The following is a 13,816-nucleotide window of genomic DNA, read 5'->3' as shown; positions in this document are numbered from 1 at the left end:
CGGAAGGTGAAGGAAGAGCAAAGGTACATCTTACATGGCAGTAGGAAAGCATGTGCAGGGGAACTACCCTTTATAAAACCATTAGATTTGATGAGACTTATTCACTATCACAAGAACAGCATGAGAAAACCTGCCACATCATCCAATTATCTCCCACTGGCTCCTCCCACTATACATGGGGATCATGGGAGCTACAATTCAAGATGAGATTTGGGTGGGGACATAGCCAAGCCATATCAGGTTGATTATAGATATGTTTGAAAATCTAAAAATTAAAATTTAAAGAGTGCTCAATGGTATGGATAAGAATTAGAGGATTCAAGCAAGAAAGAGAGCACCTTGGCTTCACAAACAAGCCACAGAAATGGGAAAAGGCCAGTGGCTGTTTGTAAGCCATCACCTAGCTTGTTGTACAGACTTACATGTAGATCCAGATAAAGCTCAGTGAATTTGCTCAGCATCAGAGAGTTTTGATTGTAACAGAAACCTGTAAATTATGATGTCTACACATTGTACAGATATATGAAACTTTCACCATTATTTGGTGATGTGAGGTCAAGAATAACAAAAAAATCAATTTTAGGTGGACAAAACATAATTATATCTTTTTTTCTTAATATACAGGACCATAGAAAAGATCTATCCATATTATGTGAAAGCACCTAGTGATTCTAACTCAAAGCCCATAAAGCAACTTTTATCTGGTAAGAATGAGAAAAATTTGTTTCAGAATTTTTTTAAATCCTACTTTCATTCAATGTCAACAGTTTGTGTTTGGGGCCTTCATCAAACTACCTTCTAGTTATTTCTTCCTGTGTGTCAAGAATTATAAAACCCCTGCCTTCCTTTACTAGCCCAAAGGAGTTACTCACTCAGCTGGGAGCGACATTCTTCGTTTTCTCTTTTCCATTGATATGGAACTTGATTGACTTAAATTCACACCAAGTTTCCGATAGTACTGATTAATTAGACTATTGACTTGTTTCTGTTAGCAGCCAGATTACTGACAGAAAACTGCCTGATACATTGTTAAATATGTCTGCCCCTCTCAATAAGAACAGTAAAAAGATGCCATGAAGTGTATTTGATTCATCCCAAGGGTTAGTAAGTATCAGTAGTGGCATTTTAGTGACTGAATTTTCCCAATGTAATTTGGATGGTATAATTTCATGTCTCCTGTTTCTGGATTCTATTAATTATCAAGAATTGCTTGACTTCATGGCTTGAATCAGAAGCAGATGTATAGATCTGGACAATGTAGAAAACCAGTGCAGTTATCTGGTACACATTCATTCATTCTCCAACATGGGCTGTTCACTATGCACCAGGCTGTAGGCCAGGCACTGGAGCCTGGGTTCCTGTGTTTAGCTGGAAAGACACAGACATAAGTAAGAATTGGAAAGCCACACAGAGATTGGGCTGGTAGAGGCCCAATGGAGGGTCCTGGGGATGGGCACAGGCTGGGCCCCACATCCACACACCTTTCTTCCTCTGCAGTAAATAAGTATGTCTTGCAAGGTATTTGCAAGATGCATTGAGAAGTTTGCTATTTCCCTTTCAGCCAGGAATGGTTCTAGAAGTGTTTCATCTGTACATGCAGATTACTCAACAATTAGTCATTCCCCATGAAGTAACTCTGTCCCTCCACAAGCTCTTCCCATGGTGACTCTGTGCTGCAAGCTCCTGAGTTTCCTTCTTATAGCTGTCTCTGGACTTTAGAACCACTATTCTTCCTGTTCTTGTGGGTTCTGCGTTGTTCACGTTCTTCCTTGATAAGGACTTTGGCTCTAACAAGATCATGCTGTGTCTTACTCTTCTTTATTGATCCATCCTTCTGTGCCATAGAATACTTTTTCGTCAAGCACCATTCTTGGATTCCTATCATCTAGGATAAGCTTGTCCAACCCACAGCCAACAGGCTGCGTGTGGCCCAGGACAGTATTGAATATGGCCCAACACAAATCCGTAAACTTTCTTAAAACATTATGAGATTTTTTTGTATGACTTTTTTTCAGCTCATAAGCTATTGTTGGTGTTAGTATATTTTCTGTGTGGCCCAAGACAAGTCTTCTTCTTCCAGTGTGGCCCAGGGAAGCCAAAAGATGAGATACCCCTGATCTAGGAATTTAGTATGAAATAATGCTGATGTGATTCCCACCTTCACAGAGTTTACAGTTCACCGCCATGTTTCTCAGGAGAAGCACCAGCATCATTGGCAGGAGTGATGTCTTCTTAGAAGGACCTATGCAATGTCACTACAAGCTTTTTTCCCCTATCTTCTACAAGTCTTTTGCTTTCACCCTAAATTCCAAGGAAAGTAATCATTGACCCGATATTATAGTTCTCAGAGGTTTGCTGAGCTGCATGCCATCACTCTTCCTGAAATGAGCTCCTCTCCTCACTCAACTTCACCTACTGAAGTTCTCACTTGGCAAATCTCAGCTCGGAAGTTATCTCCTCTGTGAATCGCCCATGGATCATACTAACCAGAAATGGTGTCTCCGAGCCAACAGACGTTATCAGTGCTGGCCCTATGGTAGCTGTCGTGTGCATAAAAATTGCGCTCATGTATGTAGTCTTTTTCCATGGAGATAAGGAACAATCTTATATGCAATTTTGGAACCCCTTAGTAACTAACTGAGTGCCTTCCTCCTATAAGACATTCAATAAATTCTGGTAATATGAATAAATTGGTTCAATCATGAGTCAGTGATTTGGGTTTTTAAATGTCTACAGAGTCATTTGGGATTATCAGCTCAGCTGCTCAGGTGGTGCATCCTCCACTGTGGGCCCACTCTTCCTTGCCCACTCGCACTGTTAGTATGTCTATGCATCCTTCTCATCCTAGAACCTTATGCTATAGTTAGTAACCAGGTTTTGCCATCTGAAAACTGTTGCATTAAATCCTAAAATTCTCATGCTGAGTTGATTTTGTGTTTCTACCCTTCTAGAAAATAATTTCATGGATATTACCATCATTTTGTCCAGAGACAATACAACTAAATATAACAGTGAGTGGTGGGTTCTCAACCTGACTGGGAACAGAATATACAATCCGGAGTCGCAGGCCCTGGAACTGGTGGTCTTCAATGACAAAGTCAGTCCCCCAAGTCTGGGGTTCCTGGCTGGCTATGGGTAAGGACTCATTGAACAATTCACAGTTACGTGAGTCCACTTCTGTATCATATAAAGTTGAGAGCCTTTTATCATATAAAGTTGGGAAGCCTTTTATCTTCTTAGAATATTCTAATTTTAGAGCTGTAATATTAAAATGCACACATCCTTGGCCCTTCATTTCAAAAAATGAGGCACCAGAGTCCCATAGAGATCAAAATGTCAAGTGTGACTCACACAGCCCAGGCATATGGTTTCTTCACTCTGCATCTTGCTGTTACGGCACAGTTTAATGCAATTCAGTGTTTACATTTAGAAATTGGCATAGAAATAATCACTTTTCTGCTTAGATTTTCTTCTAACCCTTAGCAGATGGATCTATTAGACATCTCAGTTTCGAACTTCTGAACCATCTCGTAATGTTTTGATGCTTAGATCCTAGGACACACGCATCCCCAAAGACACAAATATAAAATGTATTTCTCAAAGTTAGCCTCATAAGAAACTATTTTCACCCTGAATTTTATTATAAAAATTAATCTCTGAGAAAGACAGTACTGCTAAAAGGAAAGAAGATAATTATACATAATTACATTTCTACCAAATATATTATATGGTTTATGCATTTAATATATGCAATAAAACCACCTAAAGTTCATACATGAAACAGTTGGTATTGATTTTTTTCAGAATGTGATATTGTAAAGGACTTTCATTTTTCAAGTCTAATAGTTCTGTAATACACAATTCTATTTTCTTTACAAAGAACATGAATTATCCTTTTAATCATAGAAAAAGTCGATTTTTAACCAAAAGGAAGAAAAGGTAAGATTTGATATGGCTATTTCTTCTATGGAATTTGAGGGAAAATAATGTTATTTTTCCTTTTAGACATGCTTTATAAACCATATTTAACTGCTATATGCAATTTCTACTTGCTGTTTTTTTCAGTATTATGGGATTATATGCTTCAGTTGTCCTTGTGATTGGGAAATTTGTCCGTGAATTCTTCAGTGGGATTTCTCACTCCATCATGTTTGAAGAGCTTCCAAATGTGGATCGAATTTTGAAGTTGTGCACAGATATTTTTTTAGTTCGAGAAACAGGAGAACTGGAACTAGAAGAAGATCTCTATGCCAAATTAATATTCCTGTATCGCTCACCAGAAACAATGATCAAATGGACTAGAGAAAAAACAAATTGAAACCTTAGAACACAGACTGCAAATAATGTTAACATTTGAATTTTTTAAAAAGCACAATATTCTCATAAGAGCTAAGCATTTCTAGTTCGATGGAAATGGTTTGTTTCTCTTCTGACAGGTAGACAAAAGGAGCTGATATCCTTTTACAGTAAAAGCTACCTTGCAAGTTAGGGCACTGTTGAAAATATTATGTGTCACTCCATTTCTCTGAGATCAGGGCTACTTGCTTTATGTTTTAGTCAACAGTGTCTTGCATTCTGATTGATCATGTGAAGGAATCATTTATGGGCCCAGTCCCTGAGAGAAACAAAAGAGAAGTCAGAAGGAAAGATGCTTGCGTTTTCCTCTGCGGGGACTGCACCCTTCCTGGAGAGAGGCTACAATGCAATATACAGCACTCCATCCCACTGGGGAAGCTGCTCTGATGAGACTAGAGGAGCCTTCAACACACTCAGAATATGCAACAGCAATAGGGGGCGGACACTCCTACCCTTGTTTCTAGGGGCAAAAGAGAAGGAACTAATTGCCCATGAAGATGCCAGTGGAATGATCAGCCTCATTCTAAGCAAAAACATAACATTAGTGATTCTCTTACTGCCTTATCTTAACCAAGGACTAATAAGATACCTTTCCATTAAACACCAGTGACTTCTCAGGAAAAAAAAAAAAAAAAAAAAAGCAGAAAAACAAATGATGTGGACACCTGCTTTGTTGGGGTCCAGCCGTGACCGGCTTCAATGAGGACAACTATTCTGGAGGGCTGCTGTCTCCCGTGCAAACGGATGTGAGGCAGAAGAGTAAAAAGGCCAACCCAGTGGGACCTGGAATACTTTGACTTTGTAACTCTTTAATAACTGAGGTCAGGACCGCTCTTCTGCCTTTCCCATCCCTCGACATGCTTTTTCTCATTTCCATGATTTAAGGCAATGGTTTTTCCAGTATGTGACATTTTCCTTCCTGTTTTTCAGGTATATCAAAGAGTTTACATATTCCAATTCACATTTTTACATCTGAGACGGGTTTTTTAAGTTCATAATTATGAAAGAAATATGTATATTGAGCTTGGGGAAATAAAAATGGCCTTTTCTTAAATTATTATTATTGGTAATACAACCTCTTCATTAAATAACAATGTAGCATGAAAAATTTATGATTGAAATGTAGTTTTCATTCCATATTAAGATACAGTTTCTGAGAAGAATCATTGAATGGACTAGAATATGTCAAAAAATTGATCCTGTGTGGTTTGGGTTCAGGGCTGACTTAAAATAAAGCACACCCTGCAAAGTCATTTTAAGAATACTCCTTATTTGGGCTTTTTGCATGACATAGAAAACAGATTGTTTTTGATACAATGTACAGAATTTTTTTTAATCAACTGAAACAAGAATCCACTTCTTGCTGTTCTATTTTGTTTTGTTTTGTTTTTCTCATATAAGCAGGAAACAATAATAAAATAATTTCCAAAAAGGAAACAATTACAGTGAATATGGAGCTTTTTAAAAAGTAGTAGACTTCAAATGATGTCGTGAGTTCTACTGAATGAATTAGTGCATATTTATTCTTGTGCTGTGAAAGCCAGCATGCTTCCCCCTGTGGAGATAAACTGCTTCCAGCATTGCAACAATAAACTCAAATCACTTAGTGGAACTTGCATGACGGTCTGATTTCCCAACAGCAGAAAGAATCATGGGGCATATCTGGTTGCGAGTTCTTTCTTTTTTTAAAAAAAAAAAAAAAAAAGTCAACAGGAATTTCCAGAAGGCAAACTGTAGCTCATTCAGGAAAGATTAGGCATAGGAAAAAGCTCATGAGAAGAAAATGTACAGGCCAGAGGATACCAGAATTGAAATATTCCTCAAGAAAACAATTTCTAGAATGTAAGGCAAAAGCCTCCAGATGCATAAGAGAGGAACATATTTCAGGAAAGAGTGCTGGGCAAAGAGGACATTCCTTTCAGGACTGGGTGTGCTGGACTGGAAATCACACAGAGAGTGCCAAAGCCTGGCTTCTGGTCCTGGCAGACCTGGACAAATGGGTCTCTCACCCTCCCCAAGCCTCCTTTATCTGAGGCCATCAGGGATCATAAGCTCTAAACAACAACATGCTAAGCCTCAAACGGCGCCTACCCGGCCAAGCAGCCTGCTGCTACCTGAGATTGGGTCTTTTAGAGATAAACTCTGAGACAGCGTTACCTGAGGTCATTTTAGGGCAGTGATCACAGATTATACAGGTCAGGGAGGAAGGCAGGACCAGGCAGAGAAGAGCCACAGTTGCAACTGAGCCCTGAAGCCAGGGTGGCCCTTCCTTTATCCCAAGCTAAGCCGGGGGTGTTGGGATCCCACACCAGCAAGCCGTTGTCATAGCCATCCCCTGGGCAAGGACTTAACCTTTCACGAGACAACTCCCTGCAGGCTAGAGGTTTTTGCCTTTGAGGGACAGGGGCAGTCAAGGGCATGTATGTGTCCATAGGGGATCCTAGGAGATCACAGTACCATCACTGTCTACCCTAGAACACTGGCTTCTAGAGTAAGCCTGTGAGATCTTACCTCTCTTGCAAGGGAAGAGCAAAGTGAAAGGAGCTACAGGCCTGCCCGTAGCTGGTTTCACGGTCAAAGTGAGACTCATCACCCAACCCTCCTGCGCCCTGTCAAGATCCCTTCACCCATGGCCAGCAGTCCTGGCGGGATCAGCTAGACCCTAAAGCTGAGGGTCCGAGGTCTTGGTTTCAAGCCCTCCTCAGGTCCTGGCTGCAGCTTTTCCTTTTTGTCATTCAAACTGGGCATCAAGCACCAAAGAGGGTTGATCCCCTGAGCACCAACGTGTTCTTCCTGCCCGGCTGGGTGGCAACAGCCTCTTCGTTCTGCTGACCTGGGTCGATTAGCCTTGTCAGTAAGGTGACCCCTTCCCTGGCCATATCTGTGACATTTGTCCCCTTGCTATCCTTCTGACTGAGCCATCCCTTCTGAAACCATGTTTTACTTTATCATTAATTTCTTCCTGAATTCTGCCTCATTTCTGAGTTTTCTAATTCTGATTTTTATTGTTCTTTCATGTCTTCTATTTTTTATGAATTTACGTTAGTTCATTTTGAAACACTGGATTGTGGTGTGCACCCATTGGTGAGCATATCTTTCTGGCAAACTTTGATATGCTCAAGGCCATGATCCCGCCCCTTATTCTTTTTCACCGGCCACATTTGGTGTTGGATTGACACACAGTCCTTTTCTGTTGCTCCTTTGCGGGAGACATTTGTTTCCCTGACTTTAGGATAGGAAGCTCTTCCAGCTTCACAGCTCTGGAGGCCCCTCTACTGTGGTTTTCACTGGTTCCCAAGTGCGCCCTTCCTTCCTGAGACCTCTGCTCTGTCCCCTTGCCCACTCTGTTGGGGCTGTTTCTTCCCAGTAGCAGCTGGTCTGTGCCACGTGGACTCTCTCCCCAGCAGCTTCTTCTCAGGGCCGATGCAGCACGGGGCCTGATTCTGGGAGGAAGTGTCAACCTGTCACTTTGGAGAGTTTGCAGGCCCAGCCCTGCGCAGCCCCTTGCCCACCAATGAGCATGGGAAAACTGCCCTCCAAGGGTCCAGGGGCTGTCGTTGCGTGGGTGACCTGACCCTGGCTCTGCCAGGCCAGGCTGACCTCGCTCCTCTTTTCTCCTGCCTGTGATGAGCTTATCCTGCAGGCGTCCTGTCATTCCTTGGAGTCCAGCTTTGTCCTGGCCTGGATCTCATCTGCATTTCTTTTGTTTGTTCGTTTGTGGGGGATGTGATAGGGAGCGATTGAGGAAGTGCCAAGCTCTAGGATGCCACTACCTTTACCTGCCCAGAATTCCCCTACGCAGAGTCTGTAAGCACAGTATTGAATGAGGGAAGAATACTTTGAATTTCACAGAGATAACAGTCTGAAATTACATTGACCAAGTTAGATTAAGTATTTAGCATAAAAGCACTTGATACAAACAGTGCACACAAATGATTGGTTCTCAGAGCCTACGTTGTTTTGAATCAAGGGCATTTTTTAAAAATTAAAATATTATTCTTAATCAAAGTGTTATCTTAAGACATAGGTGTCTGTGGTTACATTCCCACACATTTTTATTGAACATTATTGCATATTAGTCTATTTTTTAGGATTTTCAGAGCAGTTAAGTGGTTTTCCCTATTTATTTGCTTTCTAGTTTATAAATCTATTTTTATCTTTTTTTTTTTTTTACTTCTTTGTGTTGTTCTTTATTTTTCTTCTGGCTTTTTAAGATACATAACTGAGTTTTGAGCTATCTACAATGTGTCCCAAATCAGAAATATAAATGCTGCAAACTTACAGAACTCATCATTTGGAAGTTTATTTAACTCTTCCGCATTTCTCCAGCTTTGCAGATTTGAGTATTACATTTCAGCTTTTAGGCTGCATGTAAGACCATGACCAGATGTTCATCCAGACCTGCGGCATGTTCACTATCTCCTTCAGATCTTCTGACACAGGATATTCTTAGGCAACCTTCCCGTGGCTGCTGCTTCTCCATGTTTGCAGTTTGAAAATGGACTAGAGCCACTAGCACAAGACAATGATCATCTTGAATGTCCATAGCGAAGAAATTAGTATCTTAAATGTTTAAATTATTATGCTTTACAATGTTGCCTTTTCTAAGTTAATGGTATTTATACTTCTAACACCGTTACAGCTTAAACCTGCAGTAAGACCTTTGGGAAACCCTGTGTTTTCTTCCACATAAGACTAAGTTCTGTACCTGAGAGCTTCGCAGCAGGGTTGTCACAGACATCCAGAAGCACGGCAGGTGTGGGTAACAAACCAGACTGTGAGGAAGGGGAGAGAAAGGCTCGCAGAGAGAACGTCCTGGAGGGAAGTTCGAGGAGACAGAGGAACTTCGGCAATATGCTAGCCTTGCAGTCCTGACCCCTGCTGGAGCTTCCTTAACGTGTTCAGGGAAAGCCAGATGGAACTGTGCCTGCCTCTCCTATCCAAACACTTACTCCATGTGCAGAGGGCAGAGTAAAATTGCTGGAGATGGCTTCAGGAGCTGATAGACTAATAAGAATATCAGTAATGCTCCAATATTTGCTCTTATGATTATGTATCAAACCCTGTGCTAACAGCATGAGCTGTTGGAAACAGAAAGAGGGTTAGAGACTTGGTGTTGGAACCAGGTGTGTTGGAACCAGGACTTGCCTTGTTTCCCAGAAAGCCAGTCTGCCCTGAAGGCCAGCCCTCCTGCTTCTCCACCAAAGTCTCCTGTGGCCGTCTGGCGAGCACTAGTTAGTGAGCACCCCCACTTGTCAGACCGTGCCTCGCTCATGTGCCTGCTTGGTATGGTCGGTGTGGGGTTGGGTCCTCATGAGCTATTTTCCTCTTCCTACCTCTGGGCCTTCCATGTTATTTATTCCCAGGCTAATGAGCTTCCAACAGGGAAACGTGCAATGATTTTAAACTTGCATCCTTTCCCACACAGAGTATTACTGAATTCCTCAAGTAATGAGGGTGATGGAGCTGACTCACCCCTGCACCTCAACCAGCTCTGCCTCCAGCCCCTCGGCTCTGAGGTCAGAGAGTCAGATGGCTGCAAAAGCTGAGAGTATTCTAAGACTGAGAGGCATGTCGGGTCTAAAGTGCCACCCAGGTCAAACTTGGGCGATTGTACAACCCTCCAAAAACCACTAAGACCTCTGAGGTTTCATACTAAACCACAGAATCAGACTTTTGTACTTGGTGGCCTGGTCTTTCTATATTCCTTGATAATCTCACAAATTAGTTCATATGAATAAAATAATGCTTATAGATACGGGTGATATAGAAAAATATGACTATTATTAAGATCAATGCGTTAACAGATTTGGTTTTGATGTCTTTTCTATCCCAATCAAAATCAGACTTGGGGGACATCATTTGACATTGGCAATTGGTGAAATCTTACCCTGCCCCATTCTTACCAAGTGCCCCATTCTGCTCACACTCACAGTACCCATATGTGCTTCAAAGCTGCCACTGTCGAAGGGAAGGCAGCCCTCCAGCTCCGCCCTGCCCTGGGGAGCTCCCGTGCTCTACTCACCTTGTGGGTAACCCCCCCATATAGGCACTGAGGAAGGAGAGCTAAGCAGAACCCTGGCGCAGTTAGGGCTTGAAGAGGATCTCACTTTATAGTGTTACTACTCAGCTATTTCCTTTTATATAATCCTTTATACAATCATATATTAGTTTATAGAACTGGGCTTGAAGAATCCCTTTATCTAATCCTCTATATATAATCATATAATAGTTGATGGTATGAGTGCCTAAAGAATATTTCCCTACATATATACCTATAATTATATCTTAGTTCATAATCGGAGGAATGCCTAGAGTGGACACAGTACAGAGTATGAATTAAGGAATAAGCAGCTTATAATCGGAGGAATGCCTAGAGCAGACACAGTGCAGAGCATTATTTAAGGGAAAATAGTTATACCAGGACAAGAATCCATGGCCCAGGCGGCAGCATTCAGTATCGTAAAGATACCTGCAGTATGGCAGGCTTGGGGCTAGAGCCACTCCTCCTGATAAAGGAGTTGTAGGACCTTGTTCCAGTTCTTGTGGAAGGCTGCCCTCAGACCGGCAATCCACCTTGGTAACTGTGAACTTTATCAGCTCTTGCTACTGTGCTGCTCAAAAAGCACCTTCCCATAGAACCCATTGGAAGCTGCCAGAAAGTGGCGGTAACCTTGACAGCTCTGTCACTGCTATGTGACTTAAAGCATCCTCCTATAAATCTTCTTAGAAGTAGTTTGCCATAGATAGAAGCATTGCACACTGCACCCTCTTCACTGCGCACGGCCCACCTTCAAGCCTCAGTGACCTAATGCGGGTGGACCCCTTACTGCACACGGCCCTTGCCTTCATGGGAATGGGCCCCTTGCTGCACACTGTCCACCTCCTGGCCTCGGTGACCTAATGGGGGTGGACCCCATGTTTTATTGCTCACGACCCTATCACTATCCTTAAAGATGATTTCACTCACTGACCTGCCCCCTAACCTATACACAATAAATACTCATGCTTCTGGACATTCGGGGCCTCGCCTGGCTCCGCTTATAGGTGGCATTGCCCCCTGAGCCCAGCTGCGTTTTCCTTGTACTTCTGTGTCCTGTCTGTTTATTTCTCGGATCCTGCGCCTCAGCACAGCATAAGGCTCACCCTACGACCCTGTGGGGCCTTCGGCCCTACACACCTGGATAAGCCAAGCCCAGGGACCCTCCTTGGTTTGGCCCCTTGGTTCTCAACCCCATATAGGAGGAGCACTTTCCTAAACCACTGAGAATGCCAGACTTCCCTGGGGAAAGTCTACCGCTTGGATCAGCCAGAAGCATCAAGTAAAGGGGAGAAATTACCTTCCAGAATGAAGGTTGTCTCTCTGTTTCCAACCTTGATGAAGTCACCAGAAAATAACGTTTAACAGAGAGGCTGAGCACTTTCTGCTGTGTGCCCTTTGGTCCCAGGGAAACAACATGCATTGGAGTTTTCATGGGGGCAGGCGCCTTGCTAAGTGCTGTACATGGACGATCTCATTCATGCTCACAGCAAACCCAAGGGTTGGGAACTACTTTTCTCATCCTCCGTATGTGGAGACAGACACACAGGGTAAGTGCTGCTCAGTGGGGCGTGGCCAATGCTCAGAACCACCTGTGCTTCCTGGTAGCAGGTAACCACTGTGCTATGTGACCAAATCCCAAAGTCTGTCTGCTAGTTACTGATCCATCGTTATATGGAAAGAGAAGGGAAAATAGCTGAAAACACGGAAGAAGATTGCTTCCAAGTAACTTTTTGGGGTGTGAAGTAAAGTACCAGCATTATGATAATGATAAAGTATAAATGGGTGTCTCATTCCTAGTCTGTCTCTGTTGGTCATTCCTACTTCTCCATTTGTCTTTGCCTGTAGATTTAATGTTGGCAACGAAGGAGTATGGGAATGTTAATTTACCTGAGAAATGTGGGTATCTGAACACTATAGTGTTATGATTTCTGCAGGTGTCTATTACTGGGTAGAAGCCACAAGGTGAAATAAACAAATCCATAGGTTTAAAAAATATTACAACAGTAAATATGAATGGTGCACACAACATAAAAAAAGAAAGAATTGTGTTTAGAGAAAGGGAAATGGAGAGATTCAGGGGGATTTTTTTAATGAGTTGGGAGAAGATTTTCCCCAAAGTCTTTTTCCCCCAGTATTTACTTCCACGCATTCACATTTCTAATTCTCATTCCTCTGAGCAATGCGGTAACACCAGCAAAATAATGTGTGTGATGAGCAAGTACACACCTCCTGGGCCTTGGCCCTCCTGCATCTCTTAGCAAAGCCCCTGTGGTAAACCCAGCTCTGCACCTCACGCCCAACGGTGGGATCTGAAAGGCTAAGGGGTTGGGACTTGGTGAGTTCCCGCCTTTCTCAGGGATGTGGGGTGTGTGCCCACCTCATCTATCTCACATGTCTCCACATCTACAGCACAAGCATCTTCCTCAATATGTAGTAATTAGGGAGACAAAAAATGTTTACAGCTAACACTAAATGTTAATTTAAAATCCTTTGCTCAAAAGGAAGGAACTGAAGCTAAATGTCCCAGGCAGTGACGACACAAGAGGAATGGGAACTGCAGATGGTATTTCAATCGCTTTGGGCCCCGATTTCCAGACTCTCTGACCCACACTGAGGTCGGGAGAGAAAGGGCTTCTGAAACGCCACGCACCCAGGAAACCTCAAGCTAACCAACCAGGTGTTTCTATTGTCAGTCCATGGAGAGAGTGGTGCCTCCCTCAGAGCTGCTAGAGAGCAAGGGTCGGGTGGGGGGCTCAAAAGAAGAAGCTGAGGATGTGGCTTGAGTCCTGGGCATGGTGGAAAGAGCTGAGCTCCTGGAGAAGAAGTCTGGAAGACCCCGTGGGCTGGCCAGGCAAAGGCACTGTAGCACAGATGGCAGCTTGCCCTCTGAGAGATGGGCTGGCACCCAGCCTCAAGTCAGCAAATTCCTGGATTTTGGAAGAGCAATCAGTCAACATATTGCACGAGGATCAAGCAATGGGATGCAGCCCAGAGAGAGGCCCCCCAGGTTGAGACTTGGAAGAGGTGGCCATGTTCTATTCTCTGCACCTGCAAGCTTAGTGCCTGGGTACAGTCTCAGACACCTGGAGCCCACCAGGTGGCCCGCGTCCACCGCTATATGTCCCTGGGTCGTGTCCTCTGCATGCCTGTTGCCTCCCTCGGTCTCTCAGCCCCCGTCCATGTCTTTACTACTCATGGGGGCCTGTCTCATGTTCTTCCTGCCTTTGGTATGCATTGTCCTCATTCATGACAAGTCCAGTTTCAGCTGCTAGTTTTTGGCGGCGGGATGCAGGGGTGTAAAATTGGGAAAATGCTGCAGAACCAGCTTCAGTTTCCCAGAATGGAGGAGGAGACAGAAAAGAGGTTTCAACATGATCTGGCCTCCAGGTAGAAACCCAAAAAGATAACGGGACTCTC

The 13,816-nt window shown here is 43.2% G+C and overlaps 1 protein-coding gene across 3 annotated transcripts in view; it reads left to right on the top strand.

The window, feature by feature from the left end:
- Positions 1 to 5,609, top strand: part of PIEZO2 (piezo type mechanosensitive ion channel component 2) — a 447,097-nt gene extending 441,488 nt beyond the window's left edge. For all 3 annotated transcript variants that reach the window (XM_032293399.1, XM_032293398.1, XM_032293400.1), the window contains 3 exons: positions 625 to 704; positions 2,952 to 3,135; positions 4,066 to 5,609. In XM_032293399.1, coding sequence (XP_032149290.1) covers positions 625 to 704; positions 2,952 to 3,135; positions 4,066 to 4,318 — 517 coding nt within the window. In that variant the 3' untranslated portion in view covers positions 4,319 to 5,609. The remainder of the gene's footprint in view (positions 1 to 624; positions 705 to 2,951; positions 3,136 to 4,065) is intronic.
- The last annotated feature ends 8,207 nt before the right edge of the window (positions 5,610 to 13,816 follow it).

Source organism: Sapajus apella, unplaced genomic scaffold (genome assembly GCF_009761245.1).
Source record: "Sapajus apella isolate SASKATOON/1434 unplaced genomic scaffold, GSC_monkey_1.0 scaffold29, whole genome shotgun sequence".
Taxonomy (NCBI): Eukaryota; Metazoa; Chordata; class Mammalia; order Primates; family Cebidae; genus Sapajus; species Sapajus apella.
Note: the sequence above shows the minus strand (reverse complement) of the source record. Positions and strands in the feature narration are given on the sequence as shown.